Here is a 14,745-nt window from a genome sequence, read left to right as displayed (position 1 = left end):
CAGGTTTTGTCTCAGCAGGAGCGGGAGCAGCAAACAAGAGATTTAAAGCAACAGGATACTAAATTGAATGCTTTGACCAAGAAAAAGGGAAATGTGCCACTTATTTTTAAAAATTGTGTTGTGTTGTTTCCCCCAACAGGACACATTTACCTGAACCTACACTTGTTCTGCATTTTTTTTTTCAGGAGTAGCGGTGAGGAAAGGACCAAAGTGTAGAATATCAACGACAAAAAAAACAATTCCAAAAGGATGAACAGAGTCCAAAGAAACACACACACCGAAAATACAAAGCAACACAAAAAAAAAAAAAGATCCACAAAAAAGGTTAATCACAGGACCGCAAACAGAGAGGCGACGCACAGGACTATATGTACACAGAGCACTAATTAGGGAACAGGACACAGACGAGGGCGAAAAAGAGGAGGAAGCAATTAGCAGGTGAAAACACTCAGGGAATCAGGGAAAGAAACAGACAGGAAGTAAAAAGTATGACAAGCACACTAAGAAAAGTAATTAGCAAAACAAACTGCGAGGTGAAGACACAAACACAGAGGGATCAAAGACAGGGGAGCACTGGAAAAAGTAAAATATTCAAATTACAACAGGAACCAAAAGACTTATATTACAATATTACAGAAACTCAGTGATACTTATTGACTAATACACACATGAGAACATTCTTATCCTGCACAAAAAACAAGTGCATATGCAAAGCTACCATTCGGTTTATGAAATATGCACACCGGCATATTTTCTTCTTTCCACTGTGCACATGTTAATAAATCAGAATCAGTTCAAACCAAGAGGCTTGTGCAATCTCCTTACAATCAGCCATCTGCATTACTGTCCAGCCCCCATTTTTCTATACAAGGAAACATGTTTATATCCACGTGAAGCTGAGCAAGTGGTGATGAGAGATGTTGTAAGAGAGAAGCCTGCACTGGACTTTAAAAACTGATACAATCGTGTACAATGAGGAAGCCAAAACAGGCTTTTTAAAGAGTCTCCATAGGAATGATGAAAAAAAGTGAAAATGCGTTCAGGCTGACATAACAGAGGTTCTGAATATTGCTTCCCCTGTGCTTCTAAAAAGTGAAACAAGTGAAAAACAAGTTTGCTCATTGAAGCTGACATGTAAAAAAGACTACATGAAGAAGAAGAAGACGGGTAGAGCACATAATCTGTCAGCCCGAGATGAAAACTTCTTCTAGAGCATCAGTGGAATAGTGGCATGAAATCAGACTGTAAGTGATGATGTCCATGTTCCAATTTTTAATGAAAAACAAGATCAATTTAAAGGTTAAGACCTACACCTTTCCATTTAGTATTTTGTTTTCTTTCACCCTTCTTTTGTTCGTAGAAATATAATTTAATTGTTCTTGTAGGCAAAAGCTTGTCACTAGATGAAACGGTCAGGAGGTGCTTGTCTTCACACAGTGAGCAAACTCCTGGGCTAAATGTTACCTACCTGTATTATTAAAACTGGTTGCTACTACCGATCAGAAAATGTTGTAAAGAAATCGAATTAATAACAAGAACTTTCCACATTTCTTCTTAAATAAAAAAAAGTCTGTGTTTCAAACAGTACACACAGTTTCTTGTTTCCTGACAGTCCTTACCTTGCAGAGCCTCCTTGGCTCGATCCAGCTCCTGTTCCTTCTGCGCCAGCTGCACACGGAGTTCAGTGGCAGAGAGCACGTCAGCCGAGCAACCTCCCTGGGTCTCCTCCAGGTCCTTATTCAACATGTCCTTCATCTGCCGCAGCAGGTGCACCTCTTCCTGGAGCTGGGCCACCTCTTCACGCAGCAGAACTGCAATTTGCAGAAAAGGAAGAGAGCTTTACCACAACGTTGCCCAAATTAGTGCAATTGTGAATCGCTGCACAGTTTTAACAGTGAATATGCATTTAAGCCAAAATAAAAGTGTTACTTCAGCAGAGAGAGAAGGGTCACATGCTTGCTGGAATTGGGTCTCATACTGGTGCATCGGCTTTGAACAGCTACATGACTGCAGAAATTGTTGTGTGTGAAATGCTAAACTGATTTAACATCACCACGGGAGGCTGCGGTTTTATTTGTTATTGAGATAACTGCAGAGCCAAATTACTGACAGTAATAAGCATCACAGAGATAGGTGCGGTCCATCAGATGAGTAGAGACAAGGCACTGATTGTGTAATGAAATTTGTCTTTGAAGTCGTCTGTTGAACCTTCTCTGTGTTGACAGGATTGACGAGTAAAGGCGGGAGGAGTACTCATTTAATATTCATTGAATGGTGCTTTAAAGTACTCCTCCCTGTCGTTGTGACAAAGACGAAAAACGACAAAATGAAAAACAACAGCACAGACTATTGTTTTTTGTTTTTTTGTTGTTTTTTTCCCTTGCAATTTGACTCGGGGTAAAAAATTTTAAAGTGCTTTCAAAGCACCAGCAGCAGTGAGAGGATTTCGCTCCCTTTTAAAACAAGCCACAACAGACAAATGTCACACTTCAATTTTTCACATTAAAACGAAAAAATAAAATCCAAAATTGTGATTCTTGGCACACTGAACGCGGGTGTCTAGGTGTCCGTCATTTATAGTCGGATGAGTAGAGTCATTCTGCTTAATTTCATGCATCCTCGGGGCAAAGGGGGAGGGTGGGGGTGAGGGGAACTGCTTTACCCCATCTCGTGCAGTTCCAGTACCAAGTGCCATGCATAAATCACACTTCATACTCTGAGACTCCAGCTCCAACTCACACTGAAAAAATAAAATCTGAGATGAATGGGACAACTAAGGATGACAAATGTCCTCTGTATTTCCTGGTCATTGTTGCACATTTGAACCAAGAATTTCAAAGATGTAATAAGTGATGCTTTTCTAAATTTAAACAGCATTACAAAAAAAAGAGAAAAAAGAACTGCATTCAGTCAAGGTTAGGATTTCTGGTCATGTAAAATTTGAACGTGGAGAAGATGATTGCAAGTCCCTTAATCAGAACCTAATCAGAAGTTTCCATGTGGAAGCGAGGCAACTGTCTGTTATCTAAAGAACGTGCTTCTATAATCTTGTTACAGACAATAGCTCTAAGTCACTAGATGCACAGTAACAGCACTCTGCACAATGCGCTTTTAAACTGTCTTTTTTAAAGGCATTTAGGCCTGTTTGTCATAGCATTTTATATTGTTTTAAAGCATTTTAAATTCTCATGGTATTTTCATCTCTTAAGTAGACTGTTTTATACTTTATGTACTTAAATTAATTGAGCATGTGTGCAGTGCGACTTTCTTTCATTCAACTTCAAACCCTGTTTGGACCGGATCAATTAAATTAGGTGGTATATTATATATACTATATATATGTACCTATGTTTGAAATTACAGAAGTGATTGCTTGAGAGACAACAAATTTTGTTATATGTGTCACATCCACGGACAGTAACATTATTACAAACACAATGCAATGCCTCCAAATAAAACCATACTGCGTTTAAATGCTGCCATAGTGATTGCTGACATATATGATATTATGAAACATCAGAAACATCAGAGGTTCACATCAATTATTTATTTTCATTTACTTTTTTGTGATTAATGCACTCCATCCATCCATTCGCTTCCGCTTATCCTTTTCAAGGTTGCTGGTGTTAAACTGCATCATCCCCTTCTGCACCCATACCTATGACTGATTTCTTACATAAGGACACTAGAGACCTTCAAGACTACAATAAACTATGACAACAAACCATAAGAGAGGATATGTGAGCCTTGCTCCGATACATTTTCGCGCAGCATGGATCACTTTAGGTCCCATCTTGCCTCCCCTGAAACTACAATTAGTCCCACTGCTTTGACATGTACCTGCTTCCCAGGCCTTTTGACTCCATTAATTTGATCACTGGCAAAATGTAAAGTGGCTGAGGATAAGTGCTGCCCGCTAAATAACGAAAATGAAATGTAAAAGGGGTTATTAGGAGAAGGGTCGAGAGAGAAATGTTGGCCAGTGGAGTGTCATTACACAGAGGTATACTTAATGGACCTGATAATAGAACCACATTTTACGGAGCAACTCAAGCAGCAACACCCTTATTGGCAATCCGAGAACTGTCCCGTTCTGGAAACAGCCGAGCGCAAGATACAGTTCATGAGTTTTTAAAAATCCTATAATAGCCACAGACTCAGTTTAATTTCTTATTCATTAAGTTTGCATGTATTGATTGTGCAAAGGCAGCAACACAAGGAGTTCTATATAATGGGCAAGTATATTGAAATTGTGTGTTCAGTCTCCAATAACCAACCCATAAATACAGATCAACATTCTAATATCTAATTCAATCATAGTTATACATTATAGATGGCATCTGAGGATTAATATAGTTTATATGTATTTTTTGACTGTAAATAAATATGTTTTTATAAATGGGAAATTTATGTATACTACTCAAAATAGAAAAAAAATGTGTTTTAAACAGATGTTATGGAACAACATTGTAATGTAGGCATAAACAAGATGTTTAATATGAGGTATAGCCTCTTCTGGACATGATGCAAGCAGTCACCCATCTGTGTATGGACTGAACAAGTATCCAGATCTGCTGTTGCTCAATTGCTCAACAACAGATTTGAGTGCAGCCTGCAGCTGCAGTGCAGTAGTCATTGATGGTGGCATCTGATGATCACGTCGACCCAGGATTTCCCCAGCACGTTCAATTGGAGACATACTGGGACTAAATCCTAGCCAAGGAAGTCCGGATATACTCCTAGTTTAGAAATGTCTGTGCTACTCTGGCAGCAAGAAGGGTCCATGTTGGAGCACCTCATGACCATTCAACTCAGAGATAGCCCTCTTATGGACATAGAAGGCTGGGGCTACAGTTCATATAGGCATATAGGCAAGTTGTGCATACACTGTTTTTGTGTTCAGTAAACAAATCACTAGTTTTCTAAGAGATTACAATGATTTACTGAGAAGCAAAGACTGAAAAAAATATTTCTCGACATAAAACTTATTTCTTTTCTTCCCAGCGCAACATGGAGCTTACACAAATATAGAACAATATAGCTGTCACTCTGACTTTATGAGGTTAAAAACATGTATAGACGTGTGCACTGTATTCGAGCATTCACAATTCCCTATCTTACACTTAGAGTTGTCATGCTCTAAATTTACACCGTTAGGTTTTAATTTCTATTTTTAAGCAATGTGTTTTTAATGTATTATGTAAAATATTCACCTATACATATGAATACCTTTTGCTTGCCTTACTGAAATCCATGACTGGAATTATTTTCTGTGTGTCCATTATAAAAAACAAACTATAAGCACGTGCAATCCTGCAGTACTTTGAGTTTACAGCTACATTTTTTTATGTTAGTTAAAATATAATTTGTTGTATATACTATACTTAGCAAGAAGTAGGTAGTGTTGAGTGGTTTACACAGGTATAAATGAGAAAGACTTTGAGTCTACATTCTACTGCTAATTTGAATTTGGTGAGTTAATAAATCATCATCACATTAAAAAAATACAACAATGGTTACCACCAAAAGGGCGCTTAACATAAAGAGCGTAACAGATATGTTATTGTCTAACCCTGCACTCTGGAGGCAAGCTCAGTGTGGAGTGGAGCACTCCAGATATGACAGGGTTTGAGTGTGGGGGGCAGGATGCGGTGGGGCGAAGACTATCACCTATTTTTCAGTGTCCACATAGCCTCTAGGTTAGCAAAAGGGATCAGGGTAGCGCCGCATTACAATGACAGAGTGGGAGCTTCCTGATAAGTCGTATCTTTTCTGCTCACCACTTCAGGACCCCATACAGCTCTAGGTCCTGCCTGGAAGAGGTGCCAACTTCTATCTCAGGGAAAATGTGATGCCCACAATTTACAGTGTTTATGTATGTGTAAATTTAAATAATTGGGGTATTTTAATAAATACTTTTTAATAAAACTTTAGTAACTTTTTTATATTGTACAAATACATTTGAAAATACTGCATACTTAATTTCTTGAAGTGATTTCAGTGGGCAAATGAAGTGTTTTAAAAAGCATTTAATATGATTTATAGATTGTTTAATAGAAAAGAAATAGCTACTTTTTTCTTATAAAGCTTATTAAAAAAATGTGACCCTCAGCAAGTCCACAGCATTGTGGAGTGTAGTGACCCTGAATCAGAAACAACATGATTACGGGTCTGGGGTTTTCAAATCATGTCAATTACATCATCCCACTTAGCAGCATTCACAGTCACATGAAGATATCGCGCACAAAGCTGCACTGCCACACAACTGTCAACAAAAACCTTCTGGCCTTAATTACTTCTCTTCTCAAGCAGGAACAAAGACATACAAACTAAAAACAATGATTCTGTCAGTATGTAGGAGTGTAAGCACAAAAACAGTTTGGCAACACAGAGTTGTTTATTTGAGTTTGGATTGGCGTGACTGTTCCCATCACTAGGGGTGGGTTCTTATAATCGATTCATCGATTAAAATCGATTCTGGCTTGGATAACGTAAAATCGATTCATTAAAATCCTGAATCGATTTTTTAATATAAATTTATTTTGCCCAAAATGCCAGAATCTCAGGTGAAATCTCACAAAATTTCAAGAACCACCAAACAGTTAAGACAGTAAATGAGAGCAGGAACACGGATTCTGCACAAAGACTTAAACACACAGCGGGACCCGTGGATCAGAATCAGTTAGATGTCGCTTTTCTCACAGTCGGGGCTGAAAGCCGACAGCTCGCTGACTCTGATCTGTCGGCGGGTCTGCGCTTTGTGTGCACGCCCTTTATGCGCCGATTCTAAAGCTGTTAGTTTGATCTCTCTCCAAACAATATTGACCAAAGAAGATCCAAACGCTTCACATAAACATCGTCATGAATTCACTCAGACTTTTACTGTTTTGCTTCCACTGCGATGCACAGCTCTCTCTCTGTACTTCAAGAACAGTTTCCCTTTCTTCATTATTCGCTTGCTTGTTACGCACAAGTCTACTGTTGTTTACAGGCTGTCGGCCGCTGTTTTTTCCCTTTTACATTCTTCCGAAAAGAAAACCTCATTTCTGCTGTTCAATACTGAACAAATTTAAACTTTTTAAAATTATTCAAAATGCAAAACGCTGTGTCTGTAATAAAACCGCTGTAACTTCAGAGGTGATGTTCATATGTTGATTAATGGTTTTCTTTCGTTTTTGATGTACTGCAGAATATTTTTATAAAATCCCAGGCCAGGAAAATCACCTTCATGTTTTTCTGTGTTTTATCCTCAGCTACTTTGACACAAAGGCCTCTGCTGTGATGCTCACACCTGTGATAAAGTCTTGCGTGTGTCAGCTTCCTTTTTATTGATACAAAAATATGTAAATGTACTGATCTGAATTATAATATTTCTGACTGTCAAAATTTCCCAGATTTAAATCGAATCGAATTAAATCGAATCGTGGATCGAATCGATTCGGGGCCTTGTGAATCGGAATTGAATCGATTCTAGAAATCAGTGACGATACCCAGCCCTACCCATCACTGTGACGAAGGACAGCCTCCTGAGATCGACTAAATTGGCTGTTGAGTATCTAATCAGAACGCTGCCCTGCTGGCAGTTGATGTGCAACAGGAGTGGAAAGGGAAGGCTGATGAAGAACTGTAATCAGAGTTTGCTGTGTGGGTTTTTTATGTATATTACCAGAGGAAATTTTTAGAACACCCCAGTTCTTCCAGTTCTTATTGAATTTCAGTTCGAGTCCAATGAATAGCTTGAAATGGTACAAAGGTAAGTGGGGGATTGCCAGAGGTTAAAAAAAAGGTAAGGTTACACAAATCTTTAAAAAAAAAAGTACATTTCAGAATTATTCAAAGAGGCAGTTTTCAGGGAACAAGAAATGCATTAACAACTTAAGCTGTTCTGCAGCAACGCAGGTTGATCAAGTCTTGAAAGGTGGTGCTACCAATTTCTGGTAGGTGTCCCAACTTTTCTTGAGTACTTACAATTTCTTCTGTCTGCATAAAAGTATAGTTGAAACACACTGTGGTACCATGCCCTTGTAAGCTTTATTTAAACAATGATGTACTGCAGATAGTTGTGTGCTACTATAAATATAGCGAGGAAAAAGGTAGGTAACAATGAAAGAGATACAGAACATCATAACCCTTTAAAGGTTAGGTCTTTCCTACAGAGAAATCACAAAGAAAGGCAAAGTGTCAGTAAGTATAGTCTTCTTCAGCATCCAAAGGCACTAAAAAACTCTGATAGGAAGAGATCCGGTAGACTCAAAGCCACAAAGAATCACAAAACAAGTTTCTGAGAGACAACAGTTTGTCCCTTGGCCATGAAACATGAATTGGCCAGCACAGTCTGCGAACTTAAACTTCATCGAGCTGGTTTGGGATGAACTGGACGGAAGACAGAAAGCACATTTATGGGAACTTCAGCAACAGAGTGGAGAAAAACTTTCTGAAGAATATTTGGTTTCTAATTGAATTCCATAAGTTCTTTTAAACTTTGGTTATTTCTTCTATGCTTGCATTTCATAGTACAATGAGACATTGAATATCTTGATTTTCAATTAAAAAACAGGAAGAATTTGGGTACTCTTAAACTTTTGACCAGTACTGTACTTCAGATCATGTGGCTTATCGTGTGTGCAGGCAACCAATAAGCAGGCGCTAGTTTACGTCACTCTTTATGTCGCGTTTGTCACATAGTAACTTTCTCCAACTTGACTGCTTATCTGTGTTTGCTATTTTTATGATGGCATTGTGTGATGGTTAAAGTCCAGTTTATTACTTGTAAATGTTGATATTTCTTTCCTTGTGCAGTTGAGGCAATATCGCTGTTGTTGCTATGTATGGATAGAGATGTAGAACTACATATTGGAGCTAGTGTGGCCTTGTTACTTTTGGGTTACGTTTATCTTAAATACTGATTTCCAAGCTATGATTTAGTTATTATTTCATGTCATATTTCAATACTCTTACCTGTGATGTGCAATACATTTAAGTATTATGCTGGCAGAAATATAGCTGGATATATGTTACACTGTTAATGTGTTTATTGTGTTTATTATGTTATTTATTTCTTTTTAAAGTACCACACACATGCAGACAAGACTAGAGGTGTAATTTACACATTTTCAATGAAGGATCATCTGCACGGCCGCCTGGTGATCACATTGTTCATTAACAGGCAGAATTACACACTCCTTATATCCATTCCAATCATAACCTCAGAACTAGATGGGATGAGATGATGTATATATATATCAGTGGTGGCCGTCGGTTACCTCTAAGACTGGGATTTTACTCTCTTGCTAATTTGCACACATACAGCTAGGGGTCGTAGTTGTTGTTATTATACTACTATTATACTACAACAAATTGGAGAGTACTACAGTGGCAGTGCAGAGCCCACATACCCCCTCTAATGACATAATCTACATCTCTTTGACCCTTAAAGACCCTCTCATATTTGCAGATGCATAAAATGTAAAATGCAATCAAATTTTTTTCTCTTTATTTTCTTTTTCCCCCAATTACAGTTAACATCTAAGCCTAACATACCAGATGTATGACACATTTTATTTTTCCTTTTACATTATTTCCATCTGTTTTCTGTCGCTTGACTTTGTGACCCTACATCTGGGTGACTGATTACTTCTTTGTGAATAAAACTGTAAAACTGTAACTGTAAGCTAAATGCTGAGTCAAATAGGGCATAGAAGACAAGTGGTGATAAAAAGATCACGCAAACCAGTGTTGATTGCACCAACACTGAACAAGGGGAATTTGCGGCTTGTCAGATCATAAATTATATGGCACCCTCAGTTCAGACACATAGAGAAAGAAACTAATTTTGAAACAGTAAACGTAATACATAATTACTCACTTCACCAAACAGCCACCGTTACTACGTAAGTGCTGTTTAACCAGCATTATAAAGGTTGCTTCTTCCAAACTACATGTTAGCATGGTTGTTACTTCACTGCCATTTCAATTTAGAGCTAAACACACACACAAACACACAAAAGCACGCATGCACACACACAGGCAAACACCAGTGACCACTTGCAGGTTGTAACAAGATATGAACATTTATCTACTCCTTGAGAGGAATTTGCAAACCTGACCAACAGTTATTTACTCAACATTATCATTCAGCTGGACTGACTGATTTACGTTTCTGGCAAGCTGATAACTGTACTGCAACATTTACTCCTCTGTTTTCCCTCTTTTTTTCTTCCTTTGTTCCAACCAGAATATCCTGGAGGACACATCTGCTTCTATAGCTGTACTCCACTATGTTTAGCGTCTGGTGTTTCAGAGCTTTTTGCTGAAAACGGTTTCCTTCAGTGGCTGAAGGTGTGTTTTTTTCCTCTTCTCCTTTAAAGCTGCCAAGCTGTTCACCCACAGATCAAACTTACATTTTTTATTCAGAGTGGTCTACAAACACTAAGGGTCATGAACAGGAACCATTTATCTCTGGTTTGAGTTCTTAAGTGGGGCACAAACCCTGCAAGCTTTGAGGCCTCTTGGCATTTGGCAGTCAAAAGCTAGGAACATGGAATGTCTAGTTTGCACCCAATCATGGTTTGCAAACATAATCCATTTGAGACTCAAGTGACAGACGGAACAACTGAAATAGGTCATTGGTCAAACCAGCAGTAAAGCTGTGGAGAGCAAGACTATGGACAAGCGGTCTGAAAAGAAAAGCTGTTTATGGCCTTTGAAACAGACCAGAAAATCTCTGCATAGCCTTTTATAGTTCAACAGACACTCAAATGAAGCACTCAAACTCACTGCTGTTTACACTAAGACAATGAAAATAAAAAGATCTGAAAACTATGGGCTTCATCAGTCTAATAACAGAGTAAGTAATACTGTAAATTATTAGGTTTTCATGTAATCATATGAGTCTGTTCAGCTGAACTTTAACTTCATAGTAAATAAATCCTATGATAATAGAACTAAAGTAGCATCCCTGGGAGAGTTACCACATTTTACATCATTCTAAATCATGCTAAATCAAAATTAAAAATACAATTTTGAACATTACAGCAGAATAACCAAGAGGAACATGTAAGTAAATATCAGTTATGACAGCTCTTAAATGTTCTTCTTGCCCTGTACTGGGGTTGTTTACCCTCCCTGATATTTTGAATGTTTCAGTCTCTGGACTTGCAATTGTATTGGGCCTACAGCTGAGCTGTTTATAGCTTGTGTTTGTCTAAATGCTCATGTTTCTCACCCCATGGGGCATCTCCTTACTTTTCTGATATGATCTATACAAACATATCCCTAGGTGCAATAAAACTGAATTATACATTTATAGAACTCACTGGATTAACACACTGATGCAATCTGCTTTTGCACAGGTTTATCTGCCAGTTGTTAGTCAGCTTAAACTCACAAAAAAGAAAAGCTTTAACCTCCTGAGACCCTTCATCCTTATATAGGGATACAACATTTAGACTTATCTGCACTTCATACATTCATTCTGGTCAATAAAGCAATTTGTTGCCTTCTTAAACACTGGTGACTTTATTTTAAAAATTAGTTTCTGTTAAACAATGATGCTTAGTTTTCACACTTATCAGGTCCAACTAATCCTAAATAGCTGGAGACTTAAAAACATGCAGCTAAACATGCGCTCAAGTCTCAGAAGGATACATTGCAGGAAACTATAAAGTGCCGAGAACCGTTTAGTTTAATGGTTTTTGCAACGCAGCATTTACTGAATTCTTTAAAGAAGACAAATGTACAAAGCTGGATTTTAAGACCAAAATCCTTTTTCACTGGCACATTCTCAATTTTCCTAGTAAAAGCATTAACTTGGGATTTTTTTTCTTCATGTTTTTTCTCTACCTAGAAATAGTCAAAATTGTAAACAGAAATTCTTTAAATAGTAACAGTTTAAAGTGTATCTCTGACTTAAGCTTTATGCAACTGTGAAGAGCCATAGGGATTAGACCGGGGCTAATGACGACTGATCTTTGTCTCTCACTCGAATGGTGAAGGAATATGTGCATTTATTGACCTCCCTCCATCTCTGCAGTCGTTGTGTTCAGACTCCCTGAACGTACTCGCCTCTAGTTATTGTGATTCATTGAAACAGTAAATAAAATCTCCATCCCCAGCCGCTGATGGAAATGACTGCTAAAGTGTGTGCATTTGCATAAAAGCAGCAATGCATCAGCTGACGTTCAGCTGGTCCCACTGAATTATGAATTTGATCAGTGTCATTTCCTATTTATGTGATTTAAGCAAAATGTCTCAAGCCGTCTTCCTAAATAATGCGGCAGCCTAGGTGTGACAGGTTTGGTATGGTGGAAAACAATCATAAAACCCCAAAACTTCTCTGGGGATACAAAATCCATCATCCTTTCTTCATGAATGGTGAAAAAAAGAAAATGAAAATTGGAGTAGAACAGAGACCCTCTGAAAATTGAACTCTATTATTTTTCTGGGCCTACAAGAACTATTTAGCCACTGCACTAAGTAGATCTCCTTCCACAGGAACACACCGTGTTTCCCAGGGGATTACTGTTGATGATTATATGTCAATACAAGGCCATCTCCATCTTTCTCTGTCTCCTTTCTTTGTATCATCGGCTTACTCTCCTTTCCTGTGTTCTTCTTCCATGCTGCAGTTCCCATTTCTCTCACTTGTGCCAAAACTGCAAGCCTCACAAAATAAAGTTGAAAAAAGGGTCCAGCAATCTGTCAGAGAGTCCTGTGGCCACGAGGCAGCTGAGATTGGACCTGGCTGAAACAGCAATGGAGGTTGAAAATTGATAGGGAATGACATTAAGTGTCTAGAGGGGGGTAATTTTTAGATTGGTTTTCCCTCTTTAGAGTGAATGGGAGAAAAAGACAAGGTGGGGTTCGGTTTTTTTTGCCTGATACTGGAGACAAAATCAATTAATGGGCCAATTGTTCCCATAGAATTCTCATTCAGCCAGCTTGCAGACTGAGGACATACAGACCCACGGTACAGCACAGAAGATGGTGTCGTTACTGTGACAGGCAGCTTTACTCCAGCACACATAGAACATAATGGCTCCAACTTATTGTGTGCAGAGAACCATGTATAAATATTGGACCAGGAACACTTAGAATGGAAATTCTAGATCGAATGTTTATTTGATATTAACTATGTAACTGAGCACATTATTATTATGCCACTTTGATTTCTCCAATATGTCTCATTTCCCAAGTCCAGTCATAGTGCAACATAATCGTATCCTTTTAAACCCTTTGAACATGCCATACTGTATGACAGGAAAATGCTGTAAAGTGCCAGTAAGCCTAGATGAAAAGGTATATGTGTAGTTTGGAAGCATAGCATACTTTATCACAGGACTAAGGGAACAACCCAAATAAGGAATGTGTTAAATAAGAAAAGGAATGAAAGAGCAGCTGGGGTCAAGAATGTGACGGAAGGCAACAGCCCACATCCTCTTATTTGTTCGCGCTTGGCAGCTAAGCTATAGCCTATGCTTGAATAATTGCATTCAAACAAACGCTCTCTAAAATCCATTCAGAGATGCTTTGCTGGGTTAAAAGCTTAAACCTTCTTTTGAATAGATTTAAAAACAAATACATTTACGATAATGCAATTAAGGGGGCTTTTTTCTGCAGGTTATAAAACTCATTCTTTTGTATCTAACTGACGCACACAACTATGTGCATTGTGAGCACCATTACAAGCCAAAGTGGATGCTCTGTGGGCAGCAGTGGAGCTCTTTGAACACTTTTCAGTCCTGCCAACACTTTTGCCAAATGTCACACATATTTCTAAGTGCTTAATCATAGCAAGAAATAAAACCACTCAGATGTTTAATAAGTTAACAACTACCTAATGTTTTCTATATAAATAATATATTTTTGAACCCTTTTGACAAATTAAGCCCCACAGACTTGATGTTCATGTTCCCTTTAAAGTCTTTGTGACAGGGCAACACTTAGGCTCCTATAAAATCTATAAGGATGAGCAGTGTTACTCCATGGGAAACTACATGCACAATACCCTTAAGGCTAATGCACCTTCTCAAGCAGAGTTTCATTTCCTCATAATGATTTTATTCCAGGAAAAAGCACTTAAGTCTCATATCAATGGCTGCGCTCTCCAGCCAGAAAATCAGAAATGAGAGATACTGAAACACCTGTGCAATCAGTGGTGCTAAGGATGCTTTATTGCCATTTGTTTCATCTAAGCTCAGCAAAAAGACTTACCGGGAAAAACTCATATGTGCTTATCCCTACACATTAGCGAATGCATGGTGGGATAATAATTCATGTTTGCTCTTTAAAAGCAGCCATTATCTTACCTTTCATTCCTATGACAATCTGAGTCCTCTGGGAAAAGTAGAGCCTTATAGTTCATATATATATATGTATGCCAGTTTGTTTTATATTATGCTATATATTTTTTGAGATTCGTTCATCACAAATATCCATTTCTATTTGAAGGCACCTATTTTTGTAATACTTCCTCTATATACCGCCACATAATTCAGACCATGAGCTGTTCCTTTTCTTCTCCATACTTTTCTTATCCTGTCATAGTGGTACAAGTTCATTTTAGTTTCATCTGTCCAAACAATTTGTTTTTCCCTCGAGAACTGTGCGGGCTCTTTCAGATGTTTTTTTCTGGCAAAGTTTAATCTGGAGTTCTTGAGTGTATCAAGTGGTTTGGACCTTTTTGAAAACCCTGTGTAGTTAGTTTCACGAAGGTGTCTTGTGATTGTAGACTGATAATGAGACACC

General features: G+C 38.1%; 1 protein-coding gene across 7 annotated transcripts in view; it reads right to left on the bottom strand.

Moving 5' to 3' along the window:
• kazna (kazrin, periplakin interacting protein a) overlaps positions 1 to 14,745 on the bottom strand; it is a 198,226-nt gene that overhangs the window by 29,436 nt on the left and 154,045 nt on the right. For all 7 annotated transcript variants that reach the window (XM_085258563.1, XM_085258562.1, XM_085258566.1 and 4 more), the window contains one exon: positions 1,620 to 1,811. In XM_085258563.1, the coding sequence (XP_085114689.1) occupies positions 1,620 to 1,811 (192 nt within the window). The remainder of the gene's footprint in view (positions 1 to 1,619; positions 1,812 to 14,745) is intronic.

The sequence above is a fragment of the Mchenga conophoros genome, linkage group LG20 (genome assembly GCF_057382185.1).
Source record: "Mchenga conophoros isolate Kocher_MC1m ecotype Shallow Benthic linkage group LG20, M_conophoros_male_GT1.1, whole genome shotgun sequence".
Taxonomy (NCBI): domain Eukaryota; kingdom Metazoa; phylum Chordata; class Actinopteri; order Cichliformes; family Cichlidae; genus Mchenga; species Mchenga conophoros.
The sequence above is the reverse complement of the archived record's forward strand: the minus strand, read 5'-3'. Positions and strand labels throughout refer to the sequence as shown.